This window comes from Crocodylus siamensis, chromosome 9 (assembly GCF_052110815.1).
Source record: "Crocodylus siamensis isolate JL-2025a chromosome 9, ASM5211081v1, whole genome shotgun sequence".
NCBI classification, from domain to species: Eukaryota; Metazoa; Chordata; order Crocodylia; family Crocodylidae; genus Crocodylus; species Crocodylus siamensis.
The window spans coordinates 53,400,560-53,420,108 of record NC_143403.1 but is presented as its reverse complement, the minus strand read 5'-3'; the positions used below and the strand labels follow the sequence as shown (position 1 = coordinate 53,420,108).

Genomic DNA, 19,549 nt, shown 5'->3' with positions numbered 1-19,549 from the left:
TGGTGTGCTGTTGCCTGACTGCATGTGTACCTAGCAGGTTAGTGGCTTGATCTTTCAGTGCTCTTATACACTTTTGCAAAAAGGGCCAGAGACTCTTGGTCTCTTTTTCTGTTTGTCAGAGCCCATGCTGGCTATGTGAATGCTGGCTACTTTGGGACTCTTTTAGGGATGCAATTTTTAAACCCAAGGCTCTTAGGAAATTCCTAGTGATATAGTTACCCAGATTTTAAGATAGCTTGCTTCAAATGCCTTATGTAATCCCTTAAGAGTCTGCAAGATTATTGCAGGAATTTAAAGGAAGAAAGAGCTCTATCTTTGCAAGAGTGCTGTCAGTGACTTGTGTCATTTTGGGCCTCATCATCATTTACCTTAAGAGAACATCCTGGGAGACAGTGACATAAAGGATAGACCTTAGACTGGGACACAGCAGACCGGAGTTCTTTTCCTGGCTCTGCTTCTCAGTAATTGGTGGCCTTTGTCAAATCATTTTACTCTTCCTTAGCCTCAGTTTCCCCTTCTGTAAAATGCAAATATGATATTCCTCATATAAATGTTTCGGATGAAAAGTGACTTTGGAGGGATGGATGAAAATGATTTTACTTTGCCTTTGCTTCTCAAAGTCATAGTAGCCATAATCAGCTTGTAAAATGAAATGAGATATTTCCCAGTGGGACTGTTAACAGCTATTATTTGAGAGAAAAAGAAATCTCCAGATCTCCTCTTCCACTGCCTTCCAACCCAGCCACTCCCCCACCAGTTAATAATGGTATCACTGTGAATATGATTATAGGTTCCTTGAGTCAGGCACCTCATTTTTCCATTTAGAGCTGCAAAGCCCTCTGTGCAGCAATGAAACTATTAAAGACATGTCCGAGTCTGAGTTTTTCATGGGTGGTAAAGATGTTATGAAAAAAATCTGTCTGGGGAATGTTGACTTACGGGGCAAGGTGGTATAAGCAGAATAGGACATGACTTTCCCTGTGGTGCCAACTTGCTTGGATCCTACTTGATTGCCGGCTTGTGAATCTGAGCAAAATTTTCAGAGGCGACTAATGATTTGGGCTACTTTTCAAAAATCAAGCCTATAATGTGTGAGATAAAAGCTTGGGATGTCAGGGTGCTCCCAGAGATTCACCCTGGATTTCTGGAAGCTTATTGGACCCCCACTCTGCTGAATGGGTATGCCCAGGTTATTAATTTGCCCAGAAATCACTATTTACCAGAGGCCTATTAATAAAATAATAGAGAAACAAAAGGATTTGTTATAAGGAAGAACAAATGGTTAGAAAAGAAAAGATGATCAAATGGTTTGGCAACAGAGTATGGCAAAACAAAACTGATAAAATCCTTGCTGTGTGTTCAGACTACCACCTAGCCCTCATAAAATTTCCTGTGCAAATCTTCTGGGGTCCATGTCCCCTCAGTCACAGCTAGCTCCCTCAACCAGGGGCCTCCGTTCCCGCTCCCCTTGATAGAGAGCCCCCTCTCACCACCCCCGAATGGTCACTGGCTCCAGAACGTTTCGTGCAGCCTCCCACTCACCTTCCTTCAGGGGAGCTGGAGAATCCTCTCGACTGTTTCTGCTTATGGATCTGTGACAATATGTGAGGAGCAAAATTGCTTGCAAATTTGAAAATGTTGGTTTCTGGTTTTCCTGTGTAAATCATAGGGTATGTGGACAGAATGAGCTTTAGAGTCTTTTCAGGGCAGATCATGCAATGCCCATGCTGGTATAGATGCGACCATTAGTAGTTTCTCGTGTTTGCCATTATTAATCCATGTTTGCATGCAGTGGTGGAGGGACAGAGAATGAATTCCTTATTTCCAGTCATGCTGTGTTTCAAACCCATTCTGCTGGCTGTGAGTTTAGCTGCAAGTTCTTTAATCCTTTACACCTGGCACTAGGTACGTGTAGTTTGGAGTTGAATATAAAATGTGTTGATATAAAAATTCTACACAGATACTTCCCAGGGAAGTATCCTTGATACTAGCCTCTCCCTGCCTGCATTGTGGTCAACGATTCCTTCCTGGTCAAACAGCCTCTAAGAAAGCAACCACTGTTCTGCACAGGGCAGTCTATACTTAGGAAGGGAAGAGAAGGAGGCAAGGTAATTTATACCTATGATTCAGGGGAGAGCTTTAACCACCGAGCTTTGGGATTTAAAGTGGAGCAAAACTCTTAAAAGGTGACAGCTGATGATGCCAAGTTGTGCTCTGGAGACTCTCTTGTTCTGCAGTAAAATACTCTACTGTGGAGCTCCACCTCTTCCAGTGCTGAGAGGGGAGGCCTGGCTAGCATGCAGTCCATCTCGTGGAGCCCCATGAAGAACGTTCAGTGTTTTAATGTAACACTGTGTTTTGGCTTCCCTTGTCCTTATTAAATGGCCCATGAAGAAGTATAAATGGAGGGGCAGGGAGTGGAAAGCACTCTTGGGACTCTTTCTAGGAGGTCAAGACAAGATTGAAGATGTTGGGTGGTGCTTACAAGCTTAATGCCCACAGTTGGGCACTTGCAGCCTCTACCAGGTGCCTAAGTACCTGTCTTGATTCCAGAAATGCGGAGTATCCCCAACTGCTTTTGAATTAAGTGGAGGCTGCTAGGTGCTCAGCATCCCTGGAAGTCAAGCTGCACTTACCCAAAACTCCAGATTCAGGCATCATTGCCATGACTTTCAAAAGTGACCAAGAATACTTGATGCCTTTATTTTTGGAGGCCCAGCACTGACATGTTTTTAAAAAGGTCTTAATGCCTGCAATTGGGCACTTGCAGCCTCTACCAGGTGCCTAAGTACCTGTCTATAGCAGAGTGGCTTGGCTGCATCACTACTTGCTTTTGAAAATGTGGGCCCGCAGGGCTTGAGTCTCTCCAGCTTCACTAGCAGAAGCCAGGAGTTGGAGGGCTCAGAAACCTGAAACGCTGCCCTGTACAGGATGCTATATGTGGAGGAACAGATGCCCTTTTTACTTTGTTTGGTGTCCCCAGATGCATTGCAGAGAGGAATCTGGAGCAGCTGGGATGATCGCTATGCTCCTGCCTAGCTCTGTAACCCAGCATCACCTGGGCTTTGGCATGTGGGTGGGAGAGGCTGTATAAGAGAGAGGAGGCATCCATGTTAGCTCAGCTTGTGTGCAAGGGTCACTTGCTTTGCTGGAGGCAGTGAGCACTGTATCCTTGGGTGGAGCAGAGTGAAGTCAGCCGACTGACACTGTTCTCATTGTCTTGTGTTTTCTTTCCTTCCTCCTCTTCCCTTGCCCACCTTGTGCCTGCAGGACCACATTCCAGTGCCCTACCAGCCAGACTCCAGCAGCAATCCCTCCTCAACGACCTCCTCCACGCCCTCCTCGCCAGCCCCACCGTTACCGCCTAGTGCAACTCCACCGTCTCCCCTCCACCCCTCTCCACAATGTACACGGCAGCAGAAGCAATTCAACTTGCCAGGTACCTTGCTTGTGTTCCTGGGTGAGGTGCTCGGGGGAGCTTTTCATCAACATCTCTGTATCTAGGGTAGGTATCCATTAACCGCACAAAGCTGGCCAAGTTCCATGTCTGCGGGGGAATCCCTCCACGAAGGACTGGGTCAGGTCCTCTGACTCATGCTATACAGGAGGGTAGATCAGATGATCAGAATGGCTCCTTCTGGACTAAATGTCAGCTAGTCCAGTCTGTCCACAACCTCGTCCCACTTCAGTTCTCCCTTCAGTGTTCCTCTGAGATGCACAAATACCTGCAGTACAGCAGAAGGTTCAGTGAAGTTTTGTTCCAGGGGAAGGCACCTGCCTGGAGGGCAGTGCTCTTAGTTTAACTGCAAGATGTACAGGGCACGTTCAGAAAAATCTAGGCTTCCTCCAGCAACCTCCTCTGCTTGGCTCAAGATATCTTAGCTGTACTCTAGCATGGTAGATCCCTCCATGGATATAATGGTTCCTTTTCCCTGTGCACCCCTCCCCCCACCTATGTTTTCAGTGAAATGGCTAGCAGTATCGATATCTGCATTTTTGCTGTTAAATACCAGAGTTAGCTTCTCTTTTGAATGGATAGAGGCCATTTCCCCTCATATCTGAATTATTGTTTTGGGTTGCATGGATTATGTTTGTGCTTATGCTTCTTTGGTTTGAAGCCAAAGACCTGCCAAGGAGTCAGTTAGGCCTTTGGATGATCAGGGTGTAAAAGGGGCATGAAAGGATGACAGGGCCATTGCCAAGAAACTAAATGCATTCTTTTCATCTGTCTTCACTGTGGAAAATGTTAGGAAAATTCCATCACCAGATCCCCTCCTCTCCAGGGATAAGTCAGTGGAACTGACCCAAATTAAAGCTTCAGTATAGATGAGGTTGTAGAAGAAATTGATAAACTAAACAGTAGCAAATCACCAGGACCTGATGGCATTCACCCTAGGGTCCTAAAGGAGCTTAGATTGGAAATTGCTGAACTCCTAACTGTAATATGCAACCTATCACTCAAAACAGCGCCGGAGGCCTGGAAGGTTGCCAGTGTGACTCCCATATTTTAAAAGGGCTCTAAAGGGGATACAAGGAACTACAGGTCAGTGAGCCTAACTTTTGTTCCTGGAAAACTGGTAGAAACAATAATAAAAAAAGAATTGTTCGGCACGTGGATGAATGAGACTTACTAGGGAGGAATCAACGTGGCTTTGTCAAAGGGAAATCATGCCCCACCAACTTACTCGAGTTCTTTGAGAGTGTCAGTAAGCAGGTAGATCAGGGTGATCCAGTTGATGTAGTATATTTGGACTTCCCAAAAGCCTTTAACAAGGTCCCCCATCAGAGTCTCTTAACTAAGTTAGTAGTCATAGGATTAAAGAGAACGTCCACTTGCAAAGAGTGAGTATAAATGGTCAGTTTTTAGGATGGAAAGAAGTAAACAACAGGGCTCCCAGGGATCTGTGTTGGGACCAGTGCTATTTAACATATTCATAAATGATCTGGGAAAGCGGGAGTAGCAAGGTGGCCAAATCTGTCGATTACACAAATTATTCAAACTGCTAAAGTGCAGACTGTAAAGAACTGCAGAAAGATTTGGCATGGATTTATAAAGGGGCATAATGATACTTTCAGTTTGTTTACAGTCCCCTTCTTAATAATCCTTAACATTTTGTTTGCCTTTTTGACAGCTGCTGAGCACAGAGCTGATGTTCTTAGCAAGCTGTCCACAATGACATACCTTAAATACTGTACTCAGTTGTGGTCCTCACACCTCAAAAAGAATTTAGAAGTAGAGAAGATACAGAGAAGGGCAATAAGGATGAAAAGTAGAATGAAGGAGCTTCTGTATGAGGAAAGACTAAAGAGGCTAGGCCAATTCAGTTAAGAAAAGAGACACTTGAGGGGTACATATAAGGGTTTACAGATTACTAAATGGCAAAGAGAAAGTAAATAGAGATTTATTATTTGCTCTCACAATGCAAGAACTAAGGGTCACAAAATGAAACTAGTAGGTAGTAAATTTAAAACTCACAAAAATACTTTTTCACACAACATGTAATTAAAAGAACTCATTGCCACCAGAAATTGTAGAAGCTGACAACTTAGAGATTCAAAAAGGGACTGGACAACTTCTTGAAGGAAAAGTGAATCAGTGGCTACTGAGCATGGGTGTTAGGGTGACAGCCTCTAAAGCAGAACTTCCTAGACCTTAAGTGCTGGAGACTGCAAGTAAGAGAGGAACCGTGGAAAAAGCCCTGGTCATACCCAGTTGACTCTCCCTTTTGGCATCCATTTTCTGCCACTCTGAGACACAGGGTACTGGACAAGGTGGAATTATGGACTGGCCCAGTAAATGGCAGTTCGTAGTTCTTATGCTTGTTCCCATTTTGATGATTTTCTTTACATCCATAAAGGCAGGATGTTTGGGGGTTTGTTTGGCTTGCAGTTTTTTTGTTTGTTTGTTTGCTTGCTTGCTTTTAATGAAAGCTTGGATTCTGATGTAAAATTTGGCCAACTCCAGAAGAAGTTAGCTATTAGCTAGCCACCACAGCCTGGCCCAGTTCCTAGACTGTGAGGAGTATCATCTCTAGGGACTGAAATTATACCTATCTACTGTCATCTTTCATGTAGTTTAGACTCCATGGCCCAATCAATGTTTGTCCACTCGGGTGATATTAATGGGTTTGTCCATAGCAATTCTGGCATCATGGAAACCTGTTAAGCAAGGGCAATGGTGATCTGTTTGTTTAAGAGAACTAAACAGCCCTCCAGCAATGGCTTTCACTTCACTGTAGGCTTTTACTTGCATTCAGCTTGGGCTATAACTAATCCAGTGGCCCAGAAGACTGGCTGATGGCTTTTGAGCCTTTGCTGGACGGTCATGAATAGAGGAGCACTTTTGTTTCCTTTATGGCTATGTAAAATCAGGCCATAGTACGGAAGAGGATGGGAAGGGCTTCTGTAAAGAAACCAGGCCTTACCCCTTCAGCTTCACTGTTTTTGATGTGTTCCCTTCGATTCTGCCCCCTCATCTTCTTGAATAGTCTTTAAGGAATGAGAGATGGGGTGATAGCATCAGGCTGGTCTTGCTTGCCAAAGAGGTAACAAATGTTGCCAAAAGGTGGGCTAGGCAGACCCACCTTTTGGCAGCAGCAGAAATCTCTCATCTCCAAGCTGTCTGAGTTTCCTCCTCCACACAGTCTGTAGATCACACCTCACAGGAAATTCAGATGTGGTTGGAGGTCGTTGTGAACAGACGACTGAAGGAAGCAGTGAAGACATTGAAAGTACTTCTGGGAACCACATGGTAGGCTGGTGGTCTTGCTTAGGGAAGGAGTGACTAAGGAAATGCACTGAATTGTGGAACTTATCTAATATAGTAGGCACATATCTCACACCCTAATGAATTTCTCTGGTCTAAAGCAGCTAAATCAAAACTTCTGAAATTCATAAAAAGCCCATTAGTGGCTCCTTTTTGCACTGAATGCCAGTGAAATGCTGGGCAGCATTTTTAGATTATGTGCATGTGTGTGTGAAGTTTAATAATTGAATTAAGTCTCCTGACTGCCCAGTGAGATGAGCACCTTCCATTTCATTTATCCCTGGTCATGCAGATGGGGAAACGAAGGAAAAAACATTGAACAGCCAGCTAGAAGCAGCTACAGTTGCTTAAGGAGCCACCTGCAGAATTGAGATTTAACACCCAGTTCCAGGCTCAGTCCCTCCAGACCATCCATGCAGTCTTAAAGTGAGAAACCAAAAGTGTCGGGCAAGACGAGTGTGGGAGAGAGAAACTGACTACACCCAGTGTAGAGGCTCCTGCTTGAGTTCCTGGGCTGAAGCTATTTCCTCTAGGTATAAAGGACCCTGGTTCACCTCTGGCTCTGTGGCTTTTAATAGAGTTCTGCAGTGACTTTAATCAAGTTCTAGTGCTCAGTAAGTGGGAGGTGACTGCAAACTTTGAAGTGTCCTGCTGGGATAAATGCTAGCTACCAAGAAACCACAAATGGTTCTTTGCAGTATGTTAAATTCATGGGGACAAGGGAATGTAGGACTGTAGCTGGGAAATTTGGGTGTTCTTCGCAGTTTTCTCACTGACTTGCTATGTGATTCAGACAGGTGACTTCACTCTTCCGCCTCAGGCTTCCCATCTATATTGTGAAGATAGTACTGTTCCCATTGTTGAGTGCTTTGATGTCTTTCGATGTAAAAAGCCAGAAAAGTGTTATCTCATAGGACATTTAAGGCTAATACCATCAACTGTACTTACTTAAGGCCTGGACATAGAACACATTCACATGCTGGGTTTTGGAAGGGACGATAAATGGCTATTACAAAACTGTGTTACTAGGCGGCAGGTGAACAGGTAGCTTGTTGACTTTGAGTGAACTGCTACCCTGGGATAAACTGCAGATGGCTAAAACCTACCCTGGTAGAGTTTTACCCCTGGTTTTTTCAGAGCTAATTCTATACCAGATTGGGAAAACTTACCTTGTTGTAGGGGTTTACACAGTCTTGCTACTCCAGTACTTCCCAAACTTTTCCTCAGCATGGCCCCTCACTCCCAACTCACAGCCTCCCACCCCCGCTACCCCATCCACTGATGTTGCATCCCCATTTGGGTTCACAACCCACAGTTTGGGAACTGTTGCTCTATTCCTCCTTGGCACCTGTGAAAAGTCTGTTTACACTGGTGCAAGTGTGTTCTCTGTCCAGGCCATAACTACCCGGACAGAGAGCAAATTTAATCCTTTGTTGAAACCTAGATGGGAGCTTAGCAGCATATGCCTTGAATCATACAGCTGCTTCCTTCTCAAGGAGAAGCTTTATGGATTGGATATAGGGTGCTCTCAAAGAAATAAAGCTGGGGCTAACGAAGCAGCTGTGTCAGCTTTGGTTATCCCACGTCCTCATCTCATTGTCTCCCCTTCTGGAAATGGATTTTTCCTGTGGCTACCCCTTCCACTGCCTACCCTGTGGTACTGGCCCTGTGCCCACAAGGATCAGAAGGTGAGGCTTCATTAAAAATCTTGTTTTTAGTGCTTGCCCCTCTGGCCAGCTAAGACCAACAGGGACTTGCATCCCCAAACTGCTTCCCAGAATGTGTTCACTTGCACTGCTGCATGCTTGCTGTGTGGGATAGGAGCCTGGCTGTGCCCAACCTCCAAAAAGGGTAAGATGCATGAGTCACCATGATTGAATCATCTAAGTTCCTTCCAATGAGTTAATTAGACAAATTGTCTGGCATTTACAGCATGACCTCTGGATCTCCATGGCAGGCTGTTCTCACTGTTCTTACAAAGAAGGGAGAGACCAAGCTAAGAAACATCAAGCTCCCAGTTGTTCCCTGCATGGAAACTCAGAGCAAGGGGCACGTTCTGCTTGAATGTGGTTGACTGTTATGACAAATACAAGTTAAGTGTTACCATGCAGTGCTTTCTTTAGAGCAGGCACTTCATCCCATCCTCATTGCACTGAGGATCTTTTGGATTTCAGCCTTCAGTAGAGGGTTTAGAGAGGGGCGGGGAGGCTCTTTCTCCTCTGTGATTCCAGGTTGATCCCCATTCAGAGGAAAGCAGTTTCTGTCATAAACCTGAGAGACAATCACACATGTGAGATGTGAGCTTAAGAGTTAATGACAGAGCCAGATCTTAGCATGTGCAAATCAGCATAGCTCTGTTGGCTTCAGTGATCCTAGTAAGAGCAGCTCCCAGGAGCTTTGCTGCCTGTCTTCATTTCTGGCCTGTGCTCATCACCTTCAGTATAGGGTGGGTGATGCTGTACCCTGCTGTGACAACTGTCCTGATCCCACTGCAGTTATACCTTCCACTCAGAGGAGATCACAGTGTGTGTTCTGCCTCTTTGAAAAGCCTCAACTTATCACAGCTCAGCTATATAGATGGGTGCTGGCCTGCTGACCTATTTGCTATAATGATTGTTACTTGTGTTATGTGCCATCAATAGACGTTGCCTTTGTTCAGGCACAAAGTATACACGCCCTGTCCTGAAGAGCTTTCGGGATAATTACCAGAAGAGGGAAGGAGGGAGTGACTGATATAGACTGTGTATTATGTATAACATAATCATGTGATGCCTCCTTGGGTCTTTAGAAAAGAAAATATCTTTGAGAGAGAAATGCAAAACTCTACAACTCTTGGTTCAGAGATGATACCTTTTTTACCTTTTATTAGACCAACTAGGAAAGAGTTATTCATGAGGAGGATTCATGGCCTGTGGGATGGTTAGATGCTTATTCCAGTCTCTTGTTTCTAGTCTCTTGTTCCCTGGACAAAGGGAGGCTAAAATTTCTGTAATGTGCTACAAGGAGGTTTGCAGGGCTTAAGGCCTGTTTAACACATCAGTTTATGCTACAGGTCTGATATTACTGCTCACCTTCCAGCTTCTTTCTTTTCCCTTTCCAGCTTCCCATTACTACAAATACAAGCAACAGTTCATTTTCCCAGGTAAGTCCCTTCAAAGGGATCATAATCATGTGCCATATGGTAGTGAATGCAGTTACTACTTTTTGATTTAGCCTAATGACAGCCGTGTGCACCTGTGGTTGATGGGGTAGTATGTGACATTTGAGGGGAAGGGTTTGTGGAACGCTCTTCCTATAATGGTTTAACTAAATCATTTGTGATGAAATTCCCCCTTGTGCACAAGATGAGCTGAATGCCTGTGTATTGTTTGGGTCCTTCAAGATAGGCCTGTAGGTTGCAAGTGACACTTAGGTTGTGGGCTGGTTTTTAGCTCTCAAGTGAGTCTTGTTATATAGCAGTTAATTTACCCAGTTGTTTGCAGTGTCCTTCTAGTACTCTGTCTAGTAGTTTTTTCTGAGGTGGTCCTTAAAGATGGGACATTTCTTTGGGGAGGTGTGATTTTCTAGTTGAGGGAGAGGAAGGAAAATGCCTTATAGCTATATTTGAGAGGTCTGAGGTATTTGTGGGGGGGGGGGGTTATCCTTGGCCACATCTAGGATGCATGGAAGGAAGTTTGGAGAACCATGGAGATGAGAAAAAGAGTTGTTTTTTTAAGGTTAAATCAATTTCTAGGTGCTGCTCAGCAGCTGAGAAATTTGGCATAGAGAGAAGCATAGAGATGACTTTCAAGATGAGTGGCTGTGAGCCATTCTGTAGCCAGAGGAGACAAGCTGAAACTTGCCAAGGGCAAGACATGGCAGCAGAAGCGGGTGCTGTGCATTGTTTGAACATCTGTGTCTTGTCTGTGGCTGTGATGGTGAAAGGTGAACTTTGTATTAAACCAGGGCAGCCTATGCTGGCGAAAGCAATACCTGAACTAAAGGAGCTGGAAGCAGTTTCTCAAGGCCTTGTGTTCATCCTCATGTCTCCCACACAGTCTGACTGTGCCAGCTGCCTTGGTCTTTGTGGATCAAGGTTGCTACCAGCTATGGCCCAATGCAGCCCACACTGGGCTTTACTCTGTGCTGCCTCAAGGGGCCAGCTTTGAAACGGGACAGCAAAAGTCACCTGGCCTGATTCTCCAGCCCATTATTCATGTGTGATTCTGCAGACTCAATCGGGGCTGCTCCTCAGGGAGTGTTAGGAGCGTGTTGTCCAGGGACTTGGGTTAGAGTAGGACAAACTTCAGGAAAACAATGGGCCTTCTGTTGTGAATAAACTGAGCTTGTGGTAGCTCTCTGCCTGCAATGTGTCTTCCTCCCAGTTTTCATACTGAACTCTCTCATTTTCAGATGTTGTGCCTGAGACACCAACCCGTGCACCCCAAGTGGTTCTTCATCCAGTGAATTCTAATCCAATGTAAGTGAGTCTCTTTTCTTTTCACTTTCCCAATCCCTTTGTGTTTGCTACTTCCTCCTCCCCCGCCTTGTCGGGAGTGTCTGCAAGGAAACCTCAGGAACCTTCCTTACTTGTGTGACTGTTAGTTGCCAATGCACCTTGTGCAAGCATTATTTGTAGAAATGGCAGTCCTGTGTATTTTGGTAAATGGCCTCTCTTGCATCCTTCAGAGCCCTTTTAGGACCTGAACTCCAGGTGGTATTAGTTGTCTGTTCATCATCAGCAGTAATGTAATGAGTGGTGGGCGATTGGGGAACAGACCCAGGCACTCACTTTGAGGGTCTGGAAGAACGGCAGCCACTACTGCTGCCAACCCAGTTGCCACATGGGCTGCAGCCGGCTTAACCACTGCCACTGAGAGAACAGACTGTGGGCGCTATGCCTCTGATCAGTAGTCATGCAGTTGAAGGGAGGATCTGGCTTCTGTCTGGCACATGCCAGTAACATGGCTACCATGGATTGGGTACAGTAAGGAAGGAGTCACTTATATGTGGGCTCATAGGTGTTACAGTAATACAAATTAGAGGTGCCCAAACAAAAACAACAATGACGACAAAACAAGAAGGAGTGTTTCCCTTGCCTCATTTTGGATATGGCTTCACTGTTTTGACTGAGTTTCCAAAAAAACTTTCAGTTGGAGGCAAACAGCCAACATAGGCAAGTTCACCCTGAATGGTTAAGTATTTTCAAAGTTATAGGCAACTGAAAATATCATCTTACGGTAGAAAGAGTCAGGTAACCTTAATTACAGGCAGCACTAATAGATGTTTATTTTAAGTTCCATAAAGTTTGCAGTAAGTTTCTAAATCACTCCTGAAACTTGGTTTATAATTGGCAGCTAGGAAAAGCTCTCCCCAGTAGCTTCAGTTTTTCCTTTTACTTGTGGCTGCTCTCCTTGTTCAGTTCCGTGTTCACTAAGATCTTCCTGGTGAATGCTCTGATCTGTGATACATTAACAGCACCCAGCAGCGATGTTACATTTCAGGAGCTGTTGCAGATCCTTTTTATAAACTCTACTTTTCAGGGATTATATAACCCAGAAATTTGGCAGATAAGCTCTCAGTCCAGACAGAAATGTAGTTTCTATCAGGATCGCCCACACTTTTCTAAATACATTGGCAACCTGTCAGGGGGTCTAAAGGACCTCATCTAAAGCCAAGTGAGCCAACCGGAATGACAGAAACAGAGCAGCCATTCTCATGGGTTACTAGCACCATAATAAATATTGCCATGTTGGGTATATCAGGGCCTGTTTCTGAGCCAAATGTGACGTTAATATATCCCTTGCAGCCCAGGCCATTTTAGCAGAAATGGGGTTCTTAAAACCATAATCTCTTGCATGGTTAGACGTGCCTGGAGATTGTGTACAGCTTGCATTCCCAAATTTTAACAGCATTCCTGTTAGAGGAATATTGAGGTAAGATATGTTTGGGTCTGCTGTATATGTATGAAGCTTTGACTCAGACTATATTCCACTTATTCCAGCAAAAAAGCTAAATAACTCTATTGATTTCACTGAAGTTGCTCTGAATTTATCACTAGTATAATTGAAAAGCACTGACTTGAATTTAGAAGCAGAATTGAATTCATGCACTTGACAGATAAGTATTAATAATATTATGAGAGACAAGATTAAGGAAACTGCTTATACTGTACCTGGTCTAATGGATAGAAGTAATGTGGTTGTTCTTAGTCAAGAATTAGCTAAAGGCTTCATCAGATGAGATTTTTTTTGTGCCAGTTAAACTATCAGAACCTGATCTTCTCATTTTAAACTGGAATAAAAAAGCAACAGATAGAAGATGCCTGAATCCCTGAACCAGTGTGATGTTGCCCAGCCACCTGGAGAATTACATCTGTAAGAATCAAAGACAAAGCTGTGCTGGTGTAAAGTACAGTAATATCCGTTTACTGTGTCAGCTACCGTAGGATAGCTTCACATCTGTTTTGATCCTGATGTAATTTCTGTAGGTATGGTAAACCACTGTAGATTATACCAGAGTTTGTCCGGGGGCACACTCAAGCTTTATACCATCTACATGACAAGATTCTTGTCTTTCAGTTTTTCCTCATAACACCTCCCTGCATTAGACCTGCATTGCAACATATTCTCAACATCTGGTGCAGGATTTCTTAGGCCCATTTATACTGCCCTACTAATGCAAAGCAATTTGACAGGTAAATATGAATCAGGCTTCTGAAATATAAAACACTTGCAGTGGAAGAGAGAGGATTTTCTAAAGAACAGAGTGCACAGGGAGATGACAATGTAGTCTCATCTCTGAATGTAAACTGATACAGCAATCTGTGCTAGAGGACTTGGGGTTATTAACTGACAATCCATAATGTACAAGGTAAAAATTGAATCAGAAACGGCACATAATTCACTAAGCTTAAGCTGAGCAGTGCACAACAATGGTTTGCATAAGAAAGTCATTTAATGCTTTATAGCATTCTAATAGCAACTAAACTGAATGAGCAGGACTGGGTCACAGCATTTGGATGCGTCTGGGGCTGTGCTAAAGCAATGCTTCCTCTCCTAGCCTCAAAGCACTCTCCATTATTTCTACTTTCAGCACTATAGTTCTTTTATACTGCTAACTATTCAGGCTGTTATTGGACATATTCCACTATGAATTGCTTTACTATTAACAGTAAAGGATCCCATTGTTTTGGTTGCTGTAGAAATGTGGTCCCTGCCCTTAAGTGCTTGTGATCCTAAAAAATGCCTCTGCTGAGCCAAATCTTGAAAATGTACATTGGAATTTACTCGATCCTTATTCAGGCAAGCTCCTCCTAGAATCAATGGGAATTGACTTGTGTAAGGTTAGGGTTAATGTGACCAAGAAGTGCAGATTTGGCTTAAGGCTTATACTAATGTAACTGTAATAATGATAATTTAATACCTGGGACCCCTCTGCCTGGCAGCTCTGCCTAGCTACTGCTGTGAATTTTTCATTGATCCATGAGTCATCTGAGTCCTATGCCAAAGTCCAGGCCCAGGTTCTAGGGAGGAAGCATCATTAAAGATATCCAAATTGGGCTCTACAATAGGCATCATAGATACAAAAAAAGTATTTCCAACAATATAAGGACATATCTGTGTCTTTGTCCTGTTTACTTACTACAATGAACAGCTTATGTTCCAGCTATACAGGAAGCCTTTAAAATCTTCCCTTTATGGGGACACAGACATTCTAAAATTGACTATCAAAAAATACTTTTTCCCCATGTCAGATAGGTGGGTTCACCTGCAATTTCATCTCAGCTCTTCCTAGCTCTTCTGTGAAGGGGCAGCTTTAGTTATATACTCTTTAGCTATATAATCTGGTATGGTTGAAATTCTGAGTTTGGACTGGAACTTTCCTAAAAGGTAGGAGCTATCTAGAGGTGGGAGATATGAGGTTCATTGAAGCCTATCTGTGAAATCGCTGTCACCAAATGAAGTTGAGACTGATGTTTCTGGCTGCTATTTTCTTTTGCTTTAGTAGAGGCTGATCATGAGGGAAGCAGGACATGACACCCATGTCACAGTGCAGCCATTCTGTACGTCGTATGTTCTGTATGTCACTTTGTTTTCACACTGTGGTAATTTTTTGTAACAGCCTTGAAGGAAATCCATTACTTCAAATTGAAGTGGAGCCAACATCAGAGGTAAGAAACTCACCAGAACAATGTAGGCTTTTTATTTCCTTCATAGACTAAAAGAAAAACTTGAAGAGTTGAAGTTCGTTAAACAGGACCTTGTCATGGCCTAGTGCTTTGGCATTTTGTCACCTTTGTGATCCATATTTCTTATGAAAGACAATTATATAGAACTAGCTGGTTTCAATATTGTGCTTAATGGACCATTATATTATATACATATCAGCATGCAGTTCACAGAAGTAGGCATAAAATGTGCATCTTCATTGTGATATTTAATTGAATTAACAAATGGTCCTGATCCTGCTTCCAGTTAGGTTGGTTTTAATGGGGTTACTCCTCTTCCTTGCCAGAGGGGAGTCAGGTTTGAAAGGTCAATCACTGCTGTCTCAAGCTCTGGGTGGTACATCTACAGTGTAGTCACTCTGTGACTGTAGTTCATAGTGATGTATCTCATTTTGAAGAGCTTGGGGAACAGGACCATAGCAGTGTAGATACAAAAGGACAAAAGATCAGCATGGGATGCTAACAGTACCTGAGAAGTTGGGTAAATATTTGGATGGTTAGCCCAGGCTGAGCTCCGTGCTCCATATTGCTGTGCCTATGCTGCTATAGTCCCCAAATCACCTAATTTAAAGCAGTCTTGGGGTATGTCTTCATAAGATGCAGTCACAGCAGTGACTGAGTTATAGAGACGCAGACAGTTCTGGAAGCTTTTGATAGCATGTTAGTGGAAAGGTGGATGTCATGTTTGCATAAAGGTGGAAGGCCAGGCAGCAAATGTGTTACAGCAGGGGTGTCAAACTCACCCCATACTTTGGGGTATTTCCAGACTGTGGGGCTCCTCACAGGCTGGATCCGTGGTGGCAGACACAACAGTGTCAAAGGTCATAACCACAGCACTTGCAGTAACTGTGGCAGAAGCAGTGGGGCAAATGGCTGCAAGCCAAGTAGCTGCAGGGCAAGTAGGGCTATGTCAGCTCAGCCCTTGCTCACCCCCTTGCAGTTGACTGGCCAGTCCCCAGGGGCACCAGATTCTATGAAGTTCATGCCTACTGTTAGCCACATTCAAACTCCCTGACCCACCAGTAGTCCAGCAGCTTGGATGGGGTGGCTATATTTGTGACACCCCCTTGTTGCAGTAATGGAACAGAAAATAGTCTTCTATCCACCACTACAGTCTAGTCTAGTCTTATGTACACCACTACAGAAAGGATATAGATAAATTGGAGAAAGTCCAGTGGAGGGCAATGAAAATGGTTAGAGGGCTGGGGCACATGACATATGGGGAAAGACTGAGGGAACTGAGCTTACTTAGTCTGGAGAAGAGAAGACAGAGGGGATTTAATAGCAGCTTTCAGCTACGTGCAGGGTGGTTCCAAAGAGGATGGAGCTAGGCTGTTCTCAGTGGTGAGAGATGACAGAACAAGGAGCAATGGGCTCAAGTTGCAGCAAGGGAAGTTTAGGTTAGATATTAGGAAAAACTTTCTCATTGGGAGGGTAGTAAAACACTGGAGCAGGTTACACAGCAAGGGGTTGTGGACTCTTCATCCTTGGAGGTTTCTAAGACAAAGCCCTGGGTGGGATGATCTAGTTGGTGATGATCCTGCTGTGATCAGGTGAATTGAACTAGATGACCTTCTGAGTTCCTTTCCAACCCTAATTTTCTATGATTCTTTAGTAAAATAACATAGATACAGCCGGAAATATATTTCTGTAATTTCTCTAATCGTTTGTACATTCCTGAGTCTGCCTATTTCAGCTTTATACTGCTGTACGTATTGCTGTAGTTTCTGAGCATCTTCCACTTGGAAGCAGTTGTGATAGCAGTTGCGGACTTCATGTTTGGCTTTAAGTCTATCGGTCCCCTGCATGCATCCAGGATAGTAATGTGTTTGTTTGCCAGAGCTCATTGAATATGATGAAAAATTATTCACTGAGTAAATTGTCAATGAACAAGGACGAGATTCACAATATAATGTGTGAATAATCAGCTCAAATATCTGTCTGCCCTAATAAATATGTGTCTCTATTTGATCTTTTAGTTGTTCATTCATCCTGGGGATTTTTGTGTGTGGGCCAGTTTCTGTTTTTGTTTATATTGGTGCAAATCCAGTCCATAATGTATATATATTTCCATATACTCTATGTGAAAGTAATTATGCATATATGGGGAAGGGGACATGGTCACTCAAGGTTATCTGGAAGTTAGTAGAACAATGCATGTTCCATGAAGAACTAATTCAGCATAGTTCTGAATGAGATTCAGTCTGCTGAACTCTGGGGACTGCTGTAATAGTTGAGAATCTCAGTGAAGAGTGGCTAATTTTTTTTATGGCATCAGAAAAAAATATTTAACTAAAATATACTGTTGTTTTTCAACCTTTTGCCTTTAGCATCTGGTTTGCAAGTTTCCATGGTATCTTGGCGCAAATATCATTTATTTCAGTTCCTCTGTTCCTGAGCCTCATAGTTCAGTTTACCTGAATCCACACAATTACAAACTAACTTCCAATTACTGTCCACGTACTCACGTTTAGGGTTCTTTCAGTGCCCCAGTAGAGAGTGGAGCTCTGGCAGACTTTAATTCATGCCAATTTTCTGGCCTCAGTCTGTGTTCCATTTTAATCCTAATCCCCAACTCCCTTGCTCCAAGCCTCTTCCGAGAAGTGATGCTACAGCACTAGCTAATCCCCCTCTCAGCAGAGCCTCATTTCTAGTTCTCCTGCCATCTGGTTAATAGAGCAACACTGGCAGTTTGGTCTTTTCCAAATCTGCCATCTGATCTCTTCCAAATCAGCCATCTGCCATCTAACTAAAGGAGGGAGGAATGGGGGGTGTAGGACAGGGGGAGAGACAGGGGTGTGGTTTTGACCATGCCTGGGTCTTGGAAACACTCTCACTGGCAAAGAGAAGGTCTCTGAGAAGTGGGCAGGCAGCTTTGTGCGTAACCATTGTGCTGGTGGGAAAAACTCCACCTGATTTTATAGTGTGTTCCATGCACCAGCAGTGGAAGCAAATGTTCCTTTTCTACCCCAGTGCCTTGCACGTGCCAAGGAATGCAAGCAAGATGCATTTGTCTCCTTGCAGAATGAGGATGGGACTGAGGAGGCCCAGGAGTCTGAGGATGACTTTGAGGAAATGAACCTCTCTCTCCTCTCTGCTCGCAACTTCCCACGCAAGGCCAGCCAGACCAGTATCTTTCTCCAGGAGTGGGACATCCCCTTTGAGCAGCTGGAGATTGGAGAACTGATTGGCAAAGGGCGCTTTGGCCAGGTGTTCCATGGACGTTGGCATGGTGAGGTGGCCATCCGCCTCATCGACATTGAGAGGGACAACGAAGACCAGCTGAAGGCCTTCAAGCGGGAAGTGATGGCCTACCGACAGACGCGGCATGAGAATGTGGTGCTCTTCATGGGGGCCTGCATGAGCCCTCCTCACCTTGCCATCATCACCAGGTAAGCCAGGAGCTTTTTGCCATGCAGAGGAACTGCTGCTAATTAGGGTAGTGCAACTTACAGACTACTCAGAGTTACCTAGGAAGCTGGGGCACATGACTTCTGAAGAGATGCTGAGGGAGCTGGGTATTTAGTCTAGAAAAGAGAAGACTGGGGACAGGATTTAATAGCAGTCTTCAACTACCTGCAGGGCAGTTCCAAAGAGGATGGAGCTGGACTGTTCTCAGTGGTGGCAGATGACAGAACAAGGAGCAGTGGGCTCAAGTTGCAGCGCAGAAAGGAAAAAGCCTTCTCATTAGGAGGGTAGTAAAACACTAGAACAGGTTACCCAGAGAGGATGTAGACTCTCCATCCTTGGAGATTTTAAGATCCCGCTACACAAAGCCTTGAGTGGGATGATCTAGTTGGGGAAGTTTCTGCTTTGTGCAGGGGAATTGGACTAGATGACCTCCTGAGGTCCCTTCCAACCCTAATTTTCTATGATTCTGTGATACATTGTAGCATATGCTGGTTAAGAATATGCTTTGGCATACTAGATAGAAGCCAGTGCACTTGGAAACTATGTGCAACTGGCTAACAGTTGGGGTGCCCAAAACCAGAGCTTTTTTAGCACCAGCTGAGACACACTTTTCTGACTTGGGAGTCAGTCACAGTGTTAGGGACTGATGCTAACAATACTGAAATCAATGGCTAAATTCCCATTGATCTCTCCAAAAGGATCTAGCCCTCAGTAAATTATGCCTCTCTATATATATATTTCTCTAGGGGCACACCTCAATGGTGTGTATTTGAGTAGGGATGGAGAGAGAAGCAACAACCTCACAGGATGGAGGGTGGAAGAAGGGGTGGCTTGCATTTTTTTGGTGCTCCCTGCAAGAAATAGTTTTGGGGCCCACTGCCCTGAAGAAGCTGGTTGTATGGGCGGGGAGAGAGGGGATACTGAGTGGCAGAAGAAGCCGGTGGCAGAGGTGGAGGGTGGCGAGCAGCTGATGAAGCCACCGCCGGCAGCAGGAAGGGAGGGAGGGGTGGTGAGTGGCCAGACACAAGGGGCCCCCCTATGGCTGCAGGTTTTGCAGTATGGGACGGGCTGGCCCTGGGTGGAAATGATGCTCTTGGTTTGACAGTTCTCTTTTCCCCACCCCAAAATATCTTTCTTTAAAAAGATGCTGCCTCTTACCAAAG

The 19,549-nt window shown here is 44.3% G+C and overlaps 1 protein-coding gene across 1 annotated transcript in view; it reads left to right on the top strand.

The window, feature by feature from the left end:
• The window catches only part of KSR2 (kinase suppressor of ras 2), a 291,041-nt gene that overhangs the window by 186,670 nt on the left and 84,822 nt on the right, over positions 1–19,549 (top strand). Inside the window, exons 11-15 of the mRNA XM_090063955.1 lie at positions 3,271–3,439; positions 9,867–9,908; positions 11,159–11,225; positions 14,870–14,918; positions 18,000–18,367. Coding sequence (XP_089920081.1) covers positions 3,271–3,439; positions 9,867–9,908; positions 11,159–11,225; positions 14,870–14,918; positions 18,000–18,367 — 695 coding nt within the window. The remainder of the gene's footprint in view (positions 1–3,270; positions 3,440–9,866; positions 9,909–11,158; positions 11,226–14,869; positions 14,919–17,999; positions 18,368–19,549) is intronic.